This window comes from Mycteria americana, chromosome 2 (genome assembly GCF_035582795.1).
Source record: "Mycteria americana isolate JAX WOST 10 ecotype Jacksonville Zoo and Gardens chromosome 2, USCA_MyAme_1.0, whole genome shotgun sequence".
Lineage (NCBI taxonomy): Eukaryota > Metazoa > Chordata > Aves > Ciconiiformes > Ciconiidae > Mycteria > Mycteria americana.
Window position 1 is genome coordinate 124794216 of NC_134366.1, and position 13701 is coordinate 124807916.

Sequence of the window (13701 nt, forward strand, 5' to 3'; positions counted from 1 at the left end):
TGGGAAATCAAAGTTCCTTGTGTGGATGTCCAGGCTAGATTAACAACTGGGTAAAACAGCATGCCCTGGTTGGCACAACACCTGAAGACTTCCACTTGCAGCTTGCCAAGTGGCAGTTGCCATCTAGTTCAAGTGGAGCCCTGGAAGCCAGGTCCAGCTGACTGCTTGGTGGTCTATTACTAGGCAGTCTGCTTGAGGCAGCCGATGGTGTGTGTTGAAGGGGGTAAGTGTGTTTGGAACACCTTTATATATGGCTTGCATACTAGCCACTTGACAAATATCACGCAGTTTTGGTGACAGTTTCCACAGTACCCGTGTAGACAGAAGTTAATACTTCCATGAAGGTTCTGCTGTCTTCTACAAGAATTTTTGTTTGCTCCATCTCACTTAGAGCAAGGTGGTAATCAGTATTAAAATTCAGTGTTAAGCCTTTGCTTGCCCTTCTGAAAGAAGTGAAAATCCATCCAACAGAGGGGTGAATATGTACTTTTAGAGGAAAATAAGTTGAATGCAACTTTCTGCTGGTCCCCATGTGAACACCAAGGAAAAAAGTGTCCTAGTGTGCAATTAATCTGGATTAATTGAGTTGATTCTGCTCTGATCTTGTCCTTTATTAGGACTCTATCAAGACACCAGTTATGTTTTTAGCATCTCTTGTTTTAAAATTAAGATTTCTGGTTCAACACTCTGTAAGTTTCAGATTTCTCTTTAACAGTTGAATAGCTCATGATGTGGTAGAAATGCAGGGTATTGGCATACCTTCTGGTCCTTATAAAGCTGTGCACTGTATATATATATATATATATATATGGCTGCAATGTGCGAAGCATCTAACTTGCTATTTAAAGAATTTGACTCCAGTGAATACTAGGAGTACACAGCAAACTAGAAGAGGGTGTGGTGTATAGATAGATTCAGTGCCTTTTTCAATGCAGTAGGAGTTGTCTTGAAAGTAAGGAAGTGTCACTTTGGCTCCTTGGAGGTACTATTTCACTGCCATCAGCTGAGTCCTCTGCAAATACTTGAAGCTCCTTCATGAAGTAACTTGTGTCCTGGAGAACTCTTAAATCAGATCATCTTGTCTGTAGACAGTCCTGGAACTGTCTGATTACTCGGATAGGAAAGTAACCAAGCCTCAAGTAGCGAAGTTGCAAACCACAAAAATGAAATGGGGAAATGCTGATGGGAAATGATCCCAGTTGCTGAAAGACATGGCCCAAGGATAAGAGCTAGATGTTCTCATGATATCAAATAAGATTCTGCCTTGTGGAACGCAGCATTGGCTGGGAATCCCGTATGCCTACCCACAATAAAAACAAAAACTCTTGGGATTCAAGTGTAATAAATACACTTTGAATTCAAATAGAAACAGTAGTGCCATCTTGGAACTATGCCCAGAAAACATCTATGACCTGTCAGTTATTTACAGCCCCTCCAAGAATCAATGCAATGTCCAGATTTTATTTAGATGGTTGGTATGGACATCTGTTGTTTTCTATAAATAAAAGGTATACTACCTTGCAACTGGGACAGTTATATTTTTGCACAAGAGTTCTACTATAACTGTAAAATTGCGTGAATATAAATGTATTCTCAAGTAATGAAGCTCAACTGTGTGTGCAGTCGAGGAGAACTCTTAGCTCTAAAATGTGGGCCTGTATTCTGTGAAAAGGTATCAGCACTATGGGGGCCCAATTGCTAGTCTGTTAAATAGAGATATCCATCTGGGCACCAAAATGCATTGATGAGCAGCTAGCCTCCAACAGCTGGGATAAGACTTCCTGATTAAGCAGTGTGTGAAACTTGGCTTCAGATTTTTGCATTTTTAGCACTTTGTGCCTAGTTCCTGAAGGAAGGGAGGGAGAGGGGACGTTGTTTAGACTCTTACATATCTTCATCAACGATCTGGATGAGGGGATTGAGTGCACCCTCAGTAAGTTTGCAGATGACACCAAGCTGGGCAGGAGTGTTGATCTGCTTGAGGTAGGAAGGCTCTGCAGAGGGATCTGGACAGGCTGGATCAATGGGCCGAGGCCAACTGTATGAGGTTCAACAAGGCCAAGTGCTGGGTCCTGCAGCCCTTGGATCCTGGGCCACAGCAACCCCATGCAACACTACAGGCTTGGGGAAGAGTGGCTGGAAAGCTGCCTGGTGGAAAAGGACCAGGGGGTGTTGGTCGACAGCCAGCTGAACATGAGCCAGCAGTGTGCCCAGGTGGCCAAGAAGGCCAACAGCATCTTGGCTTGTATCAAAAATAGTGTGGCCAGTCTAAGGAAGTGATTGTCCCCCTGTACTTGGCACTGGTGAGGCCGCACCTCGAATGCTGTGTTCAGTTTTGGGCCCCCCCCTACAAGAGAGACATTGAGGTGCTGGGGCGTGTCCAGAGAAGGGCAACGAAGCTGGTGAAGGGTCTGGAGCACAAGGCTGATGGGGAGCGGCTGAGGGAACTGGGGCTGTTTAGCCTGGAGAAAAGGAGGCTGAGGGGAGACCTTATTGCTCTCTACAACTACCTGACAGGAGGGTGTAGCGAGGTGGGGGTCGGTCTCTTCTCCCAGGTAACAAGCCATAGGACATGGGGAAATGGCCTCAAGTTGTGCCAGGGGAGGTTTAGACTGGATATTAGGAAATTTTACTTCACTGAAAGGGTTCTCAAGCATTGGAAGAGGCTGCCCAGGGAAGTGGTTGAGTCGCCGTCCCTGGAGGTATTTAAAAGACGTTTGGATGAGGTGCTTAGGGACATGGTGTAGTGGTGGTCTTGATAGTGTTAGGTTAATGGTTGGACTTGATGATCTTAAAGGTCTTTTCCAACCTATACAATCCTGTGATTCTGTGAAAGATGTGTGGTGTCCATTATTCCAGACTATTTGAAACAATAGGTTATCAGACTCTGCTCCATTCTGCCTAGAAGAGGTATCTTGATCCCTTTCCTGGCTCCCTAGGCTTGAAAAGCCTGTGCCTGTACTGGGCATCTCGGGAGCTGGTGCCCACTGTTAGCACAGAACCTTGCTAGAGAAAGGTTGGCGTTACTGGAGGCAGCAGCCTTCGCTGGGGCTGTATGCCCCTCGAGCTGTTAGTGTGACAGAATTGTGGGTGCATGGTGGTTTAAACAGCTGCTTACAGCAACCCGGGCAATCTGGGAAACAGTAAGGCTAGTGAAACAGTGCTATCAACTGGACAGTGATGTCTGCGAGTAAGGCTAGTCCCTGGGTTTGCAAAGTTGAGATGTGGTCAGATATCTGAGGCTGATGCAACCTTAAAAGTTGTAGGCCAGAGTCTACAAGAATCTGCAGTGCGGTGTTTGTGCAGTTGGCAAAGATGCCATCAACTTCTTTAAAGAACTTGTGGGTATAACATTGTATTGTGTTTTGTTTAGCCTGTCTGTGTTCCCTTGTAGCATGAAAGCACATTGGGATTATGCCCTTTGAACTTTTCTCTTGACCTGGAAATTAACGAATTCCATATCTGTGGGCAAAACAGGGTGTCATTCATTGGAACTCAAAATTGGGTGTCTCATTGTGACACTGCAATATCTGCATGCTAGTCACTGGTCCCGAGCCATTGCTGTAAAGACCGATTAGTCCAGAAACTTCCCTGGAACAGAGGGAAAGGGTGCAGAGGGTGATTTCCAAGATATGTAATTATTTGGTTAGTGAAATGACATGTGAACAGAATGAATTGGTTGAGGGCCTGGGTATGTAGTGAGTGATTCTGGTTGCTGCCATAACAGTGTTGATGATGGGTTGATCATTGCTGAATTCCTCTTGCATCAACTAAAATTGACTTCCAAAGATTGGAATGATTTGTCATACGGAGTAAAATGCTTTGTGAATGTAGCATACAAGCTGAACAACTCAACTTGACCCATGCTGTGTGGACCCATGCTCTACCCTGCTTGTCTGGGAAACCTAAGAGGAATCAGAGATGTTTCCCAAGAAAGTGTTTTCCAAGAATTGCCCAAACAGGCAATCTTTGTGGCTTCTGAGAAGATCAGTTGTGTGAAGTCAATTGTATTTGATTTAGGAGTAGAAGTTCGAGCTCATCATTGGGAGCCTGTGGCAAGGTAACCTCAGGTGGCCACCAGATCTTCATTGTAGCTTTGTTCCTAAGACAGTGACAAGCACAGCTAGATGTTGCCTCCAGATTAGGCTGTTGTCTTTGTTTCTTCATCTTCAGTACAGAAATATGCAGTAGACATCTAGGAGAACTCAAGTACCAAGTGAGGGTCATGGGGAATAAGCAGTTCTCCTGCATCCAGTACAGTCCATACTTCATCTGAAAACATACAGCCCCAACATATTGGAAGGGTTATGCAAGTCATGTAAAAGTTAAGTCACTTCAGTATCAGACTTGCCTATCGTGTCTTTCACAGTATTTCATTAACGCTTCCTGCCTCTTTAGCAGTCTTTTACAGCCAGTCTCCAACATAATGCACCTTGATATGATCACTGTCTAAACAGTTGATGTCTCTAATAATGTCCCTTCTGGGTCTGTCTTATTCAGTCCGGAGTAAGTTTTTGTAACTTTTAAGTGACGTGTTTGTTCCGTGGGGCTCAATAACTGGGGTTGAAGAAGAAAAAAAATGCAATTTTTAAAAGGATGCCTTTAGAGAGAAAAACTATTTTCAAAGCTGTTGCATGGATTAGTAGTATTTGGCCCTTTATTTTCTGAATTTCGAGTCATCCTAAATAGTCAGGCTAAGAAACTTAAAACCAATATTCCTTTCTAGTTGCTGTTTAGTTTCCTACTAAAACACCCCCTTTAAAGCTTGGTCTTACCTTGTTAACTGCCTTAAAAGCTATCCCTTTGTTTTGAGTAGTTCAGTGAAAGAATGAGATTTGTTTAGGAACAGAGAGCACTGAAACATTACTGTTGTTTTAAAACATTTTTTGTTCACTTAGTGATTGGGGAGCTGAAAGTCTCACTTAGCCCTGTATTTGTAATTGGTGTTAAAGTGAACTTTACTAAGGTTGGCAACATAACTGTGCAGGCACCCCTTGTTTTTGAAATAAGCTAAACTTACCCTTCTTTGAAAGCCGTTTTTGTAACTTATGTTCTCTTAAATGAGTTGGCTCTAATGCAGTTGGTTCTTGCTTGCATTTTATTTTAGGAGAAAGAGACTTCTTTGCGTTTCCTCATGTTGCTCCCCAGCCAGCAGTTCCGAAGAGCCGTTGCGTTGAGCAGTTGTGTTGGAAACCATGTAATCAAAGAGGTGGCTTAACTTGACAACTTCAGCTTCATGTGTAACAGCATATGGTGTATCTCCACCGGAGCACACCTGCTGCCTGGTTCATCTCAGGAAATTCCTTCTGGGTGTTCCCCTTAAGAAATGGCCTTGGCGTTGTCTTATGTGGTAGAAATTTAATGGTGGAAGTTGCCCTTATGGTGGGATGCTTTTAGCATACATTGGTGTTCAGTGCTGCTGGATGAAACCCTGAGCTTCAGTTGGCAGCACAGCTTTACGTTAACAACAGTGCAGTTTCCTTAACACTATTTCTTGAAATACAGTGAAGCCCATGGAGGTGGCCTTATGTACAGTGGCATAAAGAGATCTCTGCCATGATCCCACAGCATCTTGTTTGTGTCTCTGGTGAGTTTTTGGTTCTCTGTCTGTAGTTACAATGAAGAGGTATCTGAAGCTGCTCCTCCTGCTAACCTGTGTTTCTTCATTCCTGGGTTGGATGCTAAACACAGCTACACCTTAGAAAATTTGAAGTACATTATAACCAAGTTCAGAAAAAGCTGGATTTCCTTGGCTGGTGGTGCTGGGACAGCAAAAATTTACAGCAGAGGTATTTCAGGTTTGAGCAGCAAATGGAATTTTAATAGAAGGCCTCCTGTTTTCCATGGCACACAGTGCTGGTAGAGGCTGTTCTGGGTGGTGGCTGCCTGAGCTTTGCAGGAGTGATGCTGGGTGCTCCTTCTGGAGGCAGGGTTCCTGGAGACCATGTTCCAGGAGAAGGCAAGTCACTGGAGAGAAAGGGCATAGATCTCCATGAGACCTCTTCAAGGTGAGAAGCTGTAGCAAGGCTTCTTCTGTGTCGCTTTGGAGGAAGCCAAGCTGGGTTTCAGTTGTCAATTCCTTCCCCTCCAGCCTTCCTGCAGGACGGCAGCCGAAGAGATCAAAGGGCTGAAATAGCTGGTTTTAACTGCCTTCTATGGCAGTCAAGAAAAATAAATAGCTTTCCAAAGGATGTTTTTGGCAGGACAGGCAGAATATCTAGAGATAGAAGTCTCAATTCATTGTAAAAAGGACTGTTTGTTAATCTGGGAGAGACACCAGAGTCCTCCAGCGAAGCGTGTAAGACCTAATCCCTGCTGGTAACTGGTCGCTTAGGTTTTCTGTTTGTGATCTGAAAATAGGAACAGCCTTGTAGCCCCAAAGGGATTGTGCCTTACTCTTACTATCAAAGTGCACAAGTGGTGAGAAAGTCTTTCCTGTTCTCTTAAACAACTTCAGTAAAACTATCAAACTGTGTATCCTGTGAACGGTGCTTTCTTGGAAGCACTGCTCAAAAGAGGGCACCTTTGGCGTTAGGAAGATGCCTGATTGCTGTTTGGTAACTGCAGCTGGTGCTGATATTTTGGTCAGAGATTGCAGATACCTTTTGTGTTTTTTAAATGCTGTGCTGAGTTGTGTTAGCTGAAACTTCACTGTTTCAGCTGTTCAGAAGTTTATTCCCTCCCCCCCCCCCCCCCATTTCCCTGTGGAGTTGCAATGACTGCAAGACCTGATCTGTTTTCACGTTTAGTTTGGCAAAAATTGCCTTCTAGTGAATGTGAAAACAGCTCTTGATAAGAAATATTATCTTTTTTTTTTTTTTCCCCCCAAGTGAAGAATGTGGATTCTTGCACTTCTCCTCATTTCTGATAGTAGCATCTTGGTAGCTGCACAAGTCTGTTTACGTGACCTCTCTGTTGAGAATCTCAACGTTACCATCACCTGGTGTTCCCCCATTTCACACTTGTGCAGCTGTACGTGGTGTATGAGATTTCAGGCATTGGTTTTGAGTGCCGTGGAACCTTTTCTTCTGGCAGAAGACCCCTCCTGTGTCTCCTCTTGGAGCCTGCACTGTTGACTTCAGTGTTGGGTCATTGCTTTTGTTTCAAGGCAGAAAGGGAGTATCAAAAGATTGCAGGTATTTTTAAGTTGTGAAAAAGTATTATAAGTAAATTGCAGCAACCAGAAGTGAAAAATAAATGCCCTTCTCAAAAGCTTTCAAACTGTTTCGGACAATCCATGTGTCAGTTTACTGTCACTCTGTGACATTAGGTTGTAACTGCCCAGAAATGTGTTTCATGCTTGAAGTGGTGTCTTGTGGCTCTTCACTGTATGGATCTGTAGCTATGACAGTCATTTCAAATTTGCCTTCAGCTTTATTTGTGCTAGCATCAGGCATTTACAGTATTAAGCCTACAAAAGCAGTAGTTAGTAGATTACCATAATACTGGTTTTGAAGTTCTAATTTTGCTAGCCGTTGTGAAAAACTGCTGCTGTGAAAGGCTGCTGCCATTAAAAGGCTACCACCATATTAAAAATTTTGCCAAATGGAACAAATATAGGGAAATTAATGTTTGTTCCAAGTGGAACAGGCTCTTACCATAACTTATATGGAAGTAAACAGGCATCGTCTTAGTCGTATATGCCAGTCAAGGCTATGAACACTGGAGTGGTCTTAGGTAACTTTTTCTGTGGATGCTCTCACTAAGAATAAGGCTAAAGTTATTTCACAGTGTTCTGTTGAAGTATGGATGTCTTTGTATTGACTAATCCTGTTACTAGGAGGAAAGTTGATTTATGTTTCAGGGTACAGTGCTGTTGGGGGTCATTGCAGTCATGGTCAAATGCAAAGGGGCTACTGGGACTTGTTAATATTTGTGGTGGTTGTTTTTTGTTTACTTTTTTTTTTAGATGTTCATGAATTTGTGTGTGAATTGTATTGTGTTTGCATAAGCTTGCTAGCTGTGTTGCTCTTGAGTTAATTTCCTGTCAAGTGGAGTCTGCTGGGAGCTCTCCCCATTCAAGTGACTGGAAGACGGGATATTCTTCAGGCAGGGTTTCCATCTCTGGCAAATGCTAACTGAAACTTCAGAACAGTAGTGCTAAAAAAAAAAAAAACCACCACCCAACCCTATAATCGAGTTGACTGGTAACGATGCTGTTTCTGGTATGCAGTGTGATTCAGAGAAGTAGAAATTGTGCTTCTGACGGTTTGGCTTAAAAAACAAAAGTAATGAGTAGTGACAAAATACCAAATAGATGAAAACAAAACACTTAATGCATTCCAAATCTCTAAAGGAATTAAATGATAAATTTTTATGTGCCTTCTCAAAGAGTAGAGCTAGCAATGACATTTTAAAGTAAGCTTAGAAAAGAAGAGCCTAAAACCTCCAGCAGCAACACTTCTGCCATCCTGAGTGTAGACCTAGAGCAGAAAGAAATGCTACTGATATCAAAATGTGTGGTATCGTCAGCTTTCTCTCTTTCCCTAGAATCTGCATAAGCATGTGACATGAACAAGGGAAAAAAATGCCCTTTTTTGACTGATGATAAATTGTATGCTATGAATCATGAATGTCTAAATAAGATGGCATGAAAAGAAAATTAGAAATCTGATATGTTTTCTATGATTCCGGGTGTTCATTGATTAAATTAAAAGATCCATCTGTACCTAAATATAATTATAGTCAAGACTTCAGGGGAGGAGGAGGAAGCTGAGTTGTCAGATGGAGTAACAGTATTTTTCTGGATATGCAACTGTCTTGTGCATCTGCCCCATCTAGTGAAGGCTGCTTGAGAAAGGAGGGAATCACTCTAGATGCTACTCTTGCAGTCTCAGTTTGCATATGCTATGTAAATGCAATATGTTGATGTTACAGAATTTTATACCAAGTTTTGTGTTGTCTTGCAATATCCTCTTATGCTTTTAGATGTGGAGGATGAAAAGCTGTTTCTAAGCATGTGGTTATAGCTTGTTTTTTTTTTTTTTTAAACAAAACCCAACTCATGGAGCTTGTGGTTTTTCCTGTTGTATTCATTTAAACTCAGACAGCAGCAGTGTTTTAGGCTGTATTGTACAGCAATATTTTGACGGCTTCCAGACTAACCAGGTAGTAAAAAGACTATTCCCTTGATGCAGGCTTGTTTTACACTAGGAAAGATTGTAAGTGTGCATAGAAGAATACCAGTTCTTCAGGTATTGGATAACTTGCAAGAAAGTTTAATGCAGTCCTCCAAAAATGTTGAGGTACTCTTATTTACGTATCTGGCATTCTCCTGTGCCTTCCCCCTTTCTTTTACGCGAAAGGCCTTTGTTAAGTGAGGTGTTTGAGGACGGTGGTTGTAGCGGTGGACTCTGCAGCAGCTGCTGTGGAAGGTGAAGGAGGTGTGGCACCAGCAGAGGTAGGGGTCGGAAGCCCTTGAGACCCGGGATCCAGCTGGCCTCTTGTATCTGTGACCCTGATGGAACGTCTGGATTTTCCAGAGCCCTAGCCCTTAGGGGGGAGGAAGAGGAGGAGGCATTGGTAGCTGAATGGTTTCCAAATGCAGGGAAGATGGGACTGTGATGTGGCATCTGACCGATTCTCCTTAGGGTGATTTTCATTTGAAAGCTTTAGTAAAAATACTCATTGTTTGTTAACTGTTTAATTGTTTGTCGTTATAGCTGATGGGGTGGGAGAAAGGTGGTAGGAGTTGAATCGTCGTGGGCTGACATTGCTGTAGGTTTGAAAGGAAAACAAAACAGCAAGGAAATAAGGCAGAAGAGTCTCTCTCTCTCTCTCTCTCTCTCTCCTGTTCCCCCCCTTTCCTGGGTGTCCCCCCCCCCTTTCCTGGTGTCCCACCCCCCCCTCCTGGGTTTTTTCCCCCCCTCTTTCCTGTTTTTTTTTTCCCCCTTTCCCATTGGAATCTCCCTATTTGGCCATAAGCTGCTTTGATTAAAACCATGCATTTTAATGCTCCTGGACAGACCCTTGACAGAAGGCTAGCTTCAAATGTCTGAGTGGCCTTGGCTTTCATTGGAGACCACTGCCCTCTGACCAAGGGGGATGGTCTTGATATAGGCAGGTGAACTGGTATTAATCAGGCTTCAGTTCCCATTGCAGGTTTTCTCTAAACCGTATCTTCACCTCTTAAGTATGTGCCTAAATGTTCCGAAAGTGAAAATGTATAGAGGCAGCCAAGTGTGATAGTGATGATGAATTCTGCAGGTTGAAGAACTGCTTAAAGTTACTGTTAAAGTAATCACAGAGCGTGTGTGTGGTGTGTCTGTCTTTTTAATGCCCAAAATATCTTTTTGACTCAACTGATGAACTGCTTTGCAATTTGCATCTTGTATACACATAGTGTTTTGATGTGACTGTCTAGTTAAGTTTTTCTCTTGACTTCAGGAATTGTTTTCTGTCATGAAATGCAGTGTAAAGCTGATGTATGCTTAACTTGTACATTTCTTGGCAGCTGTTCCTTAGAGTAAGAAACTAAATATTACATTATCTTATCGGTGTGGTCTAGTTATTCCTTCCACAGGAGCATAGGAAAGCCATAATATTGCTTAATTTCTAACAGTCTGGATGTTTTTCTCCAACAGGAACTGTTCTTATCAGAAGCAGTAATGGCCAACTAATGCTAGTATCTCAACAAGCAATAGCACGAGCACAGAGTCAGCCACAAAATAACACAAGCATGAGACCATCTGTACCAACCAGCACACCTGCAATCAGAATATGTGCTGTACAGGTAACTTCTCTCATAGCTTTAATTTGACATAGCTGTATGTTAATGTAGTTATAACAGGGTTTGCAAATAAGTTATGGAGAGTTAAATAAGCATTTGAACGCTTTCTGAACAGCATGATGGTGTTCGGTTTTGCACATAAGCATCACTATGTGCTTTGCTTTCTCAGTTTGAAAAAACTGCTAGCCGTTACATGTGGTATAGTTCAAATTAAGGAATTCCTCTCTGATGATGATAAGGTAAAGGGGTTTAAGAAAAAAACAAAACAAAACCAACCCCAAACCAAAACCTACCTGAACGGTTACTTCTAGTAACAGCAACCTTGTGGTCCTCTGGTGGGATACTTCTCTGAAGCTGAGTGAAGCTGAGGACCTTTCCCACATCCCCAGGATGTTCCTTCTTCCCTGAGCTCTGCTGGCATTTTGCTTCCGTCTCTTGTAATGTAGTCAGCATGCAAGAGCAAGACTGGATATAAAAAAAGTAACCATCTGCATAGGTCTCACCAACATGCTCATCCTTTAACTGTTTTGTTCTGATTAGGCATTGTGTCTAAATATCTCTGAATCTGTTCTTGAGTATTAAACTGGTAGACAAATAGCTTTGTTTAACAGTGTTTAAACTATAGGGCCTATGTGAATGGTGCCTGTATTTGTTACTGTAAGAGTGGGTGTCTTGGTTTATATCAGACAAGAGCAGGTACTAACTTCAGTGTCTGTTTTGTCATTGACCTCTCTGACAACTGTTCTCTGCACGTTTAATTTTTTTTTTTTTTTTTTTTAAGAACTCTAGCACCCAGTTACTAAAGAAAGTAGCAGCTACTCCTGTGAAACCATTATCTCAAACAACAAATGCTGTGGCTTCTACCGTTCAGCCACCTGCTGTAATACAGGTAGGTAGGTGGCAAGCTTTATAGAGTGGTGGAATAAGAATAAGTGACAGAACTGAAGAAAATATGGATGCATTCTTGTTATTTCTAACTCTGATCTGGTTTTCACTGAGCTGGTAACTTTTGTCCTCATGATAAATTCTTTCCTGAATGTCTTTTTTTTTTTTTTTTTTTAAATGCATAATTTAATTATGCTTCTGCCAACGTGTGTCAGCTCATCTTCTCTCACTACAGTAGAAAGCACATGAACAATGGATAAAATAAATAGTTCAGAGAGCTATTTCCAGTGCTTTTGTGCCCTACGACACAGCTCCTTCGAGCTCTAGTTGACGCTTTTCTGGGAGATGGAGACTTCCTAATGTTCTCTCCTGTTCTTGTTCCCTGATTTCTTAGGGAACAAAAAGTATACCTGGGATGTTGAAGGGAAAATGAGCTCTCTGCCCTAGTCAAGCTGTTTTTCAGGTCTATATTTTTTTTCCCCCTCATTAAAAGCTGAAGGAAGGCCATAGCTGAAAACCACTGTTCTCTAATTGAATTTGGTAGACAGGTTCCACAGATACGACTGTAAATAGACAGTGGTTGGAAATGCCTCATTAGTTTTAGGTAGTGTTTTTGTCTTATTTTCTAGGTCTTATTTCTCTTTTTCTGGAGAAAAATGTTGTAGAACTCTTCTGAAGAGGCTCTTGCTACCTGTAGAGTATGAGACTTCTCCTAGATACAGTTCTTCCTCTGTTCTTGGGGACCAGAGTTCTGGATAAGCATGTGTGATGAAAAGAAAACTGCTTCTTTCTACAGCTAAAATACTCTGTTCTCATAACCTGGAGGAGAAATTGGGAAGCAGTCTGGCTTGTACGTACGTTTTCTTTTGTGAAGAAGAGGTTGAAGGAGACTGGGCTGTAGTGGTTGACCAAACACTCAGTAAATGAGCAGGATCAGTCATTCTAAAAACCACTGGTTGTATGTTCTTGACCTTGAGGGTGTTTGAAGGATTGGGGGATATGTTCGCTGACAGCGGTAACTAACAGTCTGACTTACAAATTTGTCCTCCTGCTGTTCTTCTGTATCAGCAACTGAAAACTGCTCACAGCTCTGTCTGTGATCTTCGTTCTCTTCCTTCTCACTACAGATAGATGATGTTGGGTCTAAAGCAGAAAACCCAGAGGCCTCTCATTACATTTTCTATTTTGCTTAGAAGGGAAACAACATACACTTTATGTTGAAGAACAGTAACGGGTATTCCTTACCCACTTTTATTTTGGAGTACTAGCTTGCAAACAATGTGCTTGTGATCTCTGTATAGAGATCTTTAGGATGTAAAAGCAATAGTCATCTACTATACTACCCTTACACTGGAGAGAAGAGATGAAGGTGAAGATTTCTTCCATCTGATGGATGAAGCTGCCTGCATCCTCACACTCTCATGTGGATAAACATTGAGATTTGTCATGCTATTAACTTTTCCTTTTTAAATTTACATCTGCCTTTGACTTGGTTCTTCTGTACTTTCTTAGTTCAGTTTTGATGTAATGAATTTAACTTGTGTTCTTCCGAGATATTTGAAGAGGTAGACATGTAGTATTTTTTGTAAGCTGTTTTTTTTTTCCGTTGTAGAAACTGGAACACTTCTAATAAGCATAGCGCTGGATTTAAACAGCAGGATCGATGACTCTAGGAGAAATTAATAGTGCTGTTCTGTTTGGAGTGGCTTCCTTGGAGCCTCTCTGTTTTGCAGAGGATTACAAGGTGCTCTGTACAAGCTCCTCGTACAATAAAAAGGTGCAATAGCTACATCCTGCCATCATGGGGCCACTTCATTTCTCACCCCGGGGGCAGACAAGAGAAGAGTGCTGACAAGGGAGTCCGTGCTTAAGGTGGCAGGAACCATCTGGGGAAAGAACGAGTCCTTGGGTCTGATTTCCTTGCCAGCAGTTCATTCATCAGTCCTAAAAGAACTTGCTGATGTTAATCTTGACAGTTTTTTGAGGTCACAGGAGAGGAGTGTTGATGTGGAAGTATGATGTAATCACAAAAAGTGGGAGACAGTGGAGAGGAAATAATCCTTGGCTTGGTTGTGTATCTCCTATCC

General features: G+C 42.2%; 1 protein-coding gene across 4 annotated transcripts in view; it reads left to right on the forward strand.

The window, feature by feature from the left end:
- TAF4B (TATA-box binding protein associated factor 4b) overlaps positions 1 to 13701 on the forward strand; it is a 76772-nt gene that overhangs the window by 6597 nt on the left and 56474 nt on the right. For 3 of the 4 annotated variants that reach the window (XR_012774440.1, XM_075494535.1, XM_075494536.1), the window contains exons 2-3: positions 10584 to 10732; positions 11511 to 11618. Coding sequence is in view for 3 of the 4 variants with exons in the window: in XM_075494535.1 (XP_075350650.1) it covers positions 10584 to 10732; positions 11511 to 11618 (257 nt within the window). In the remaining variant the exon portion in view is untranslated. The remainder of the gene's footprint in view (positions 1 to 10583; positions 10733 to 11510; positions 11619 to 13701) is intronic. The other variant, XM_075494537.1, reaches the window with a different exon arrangement.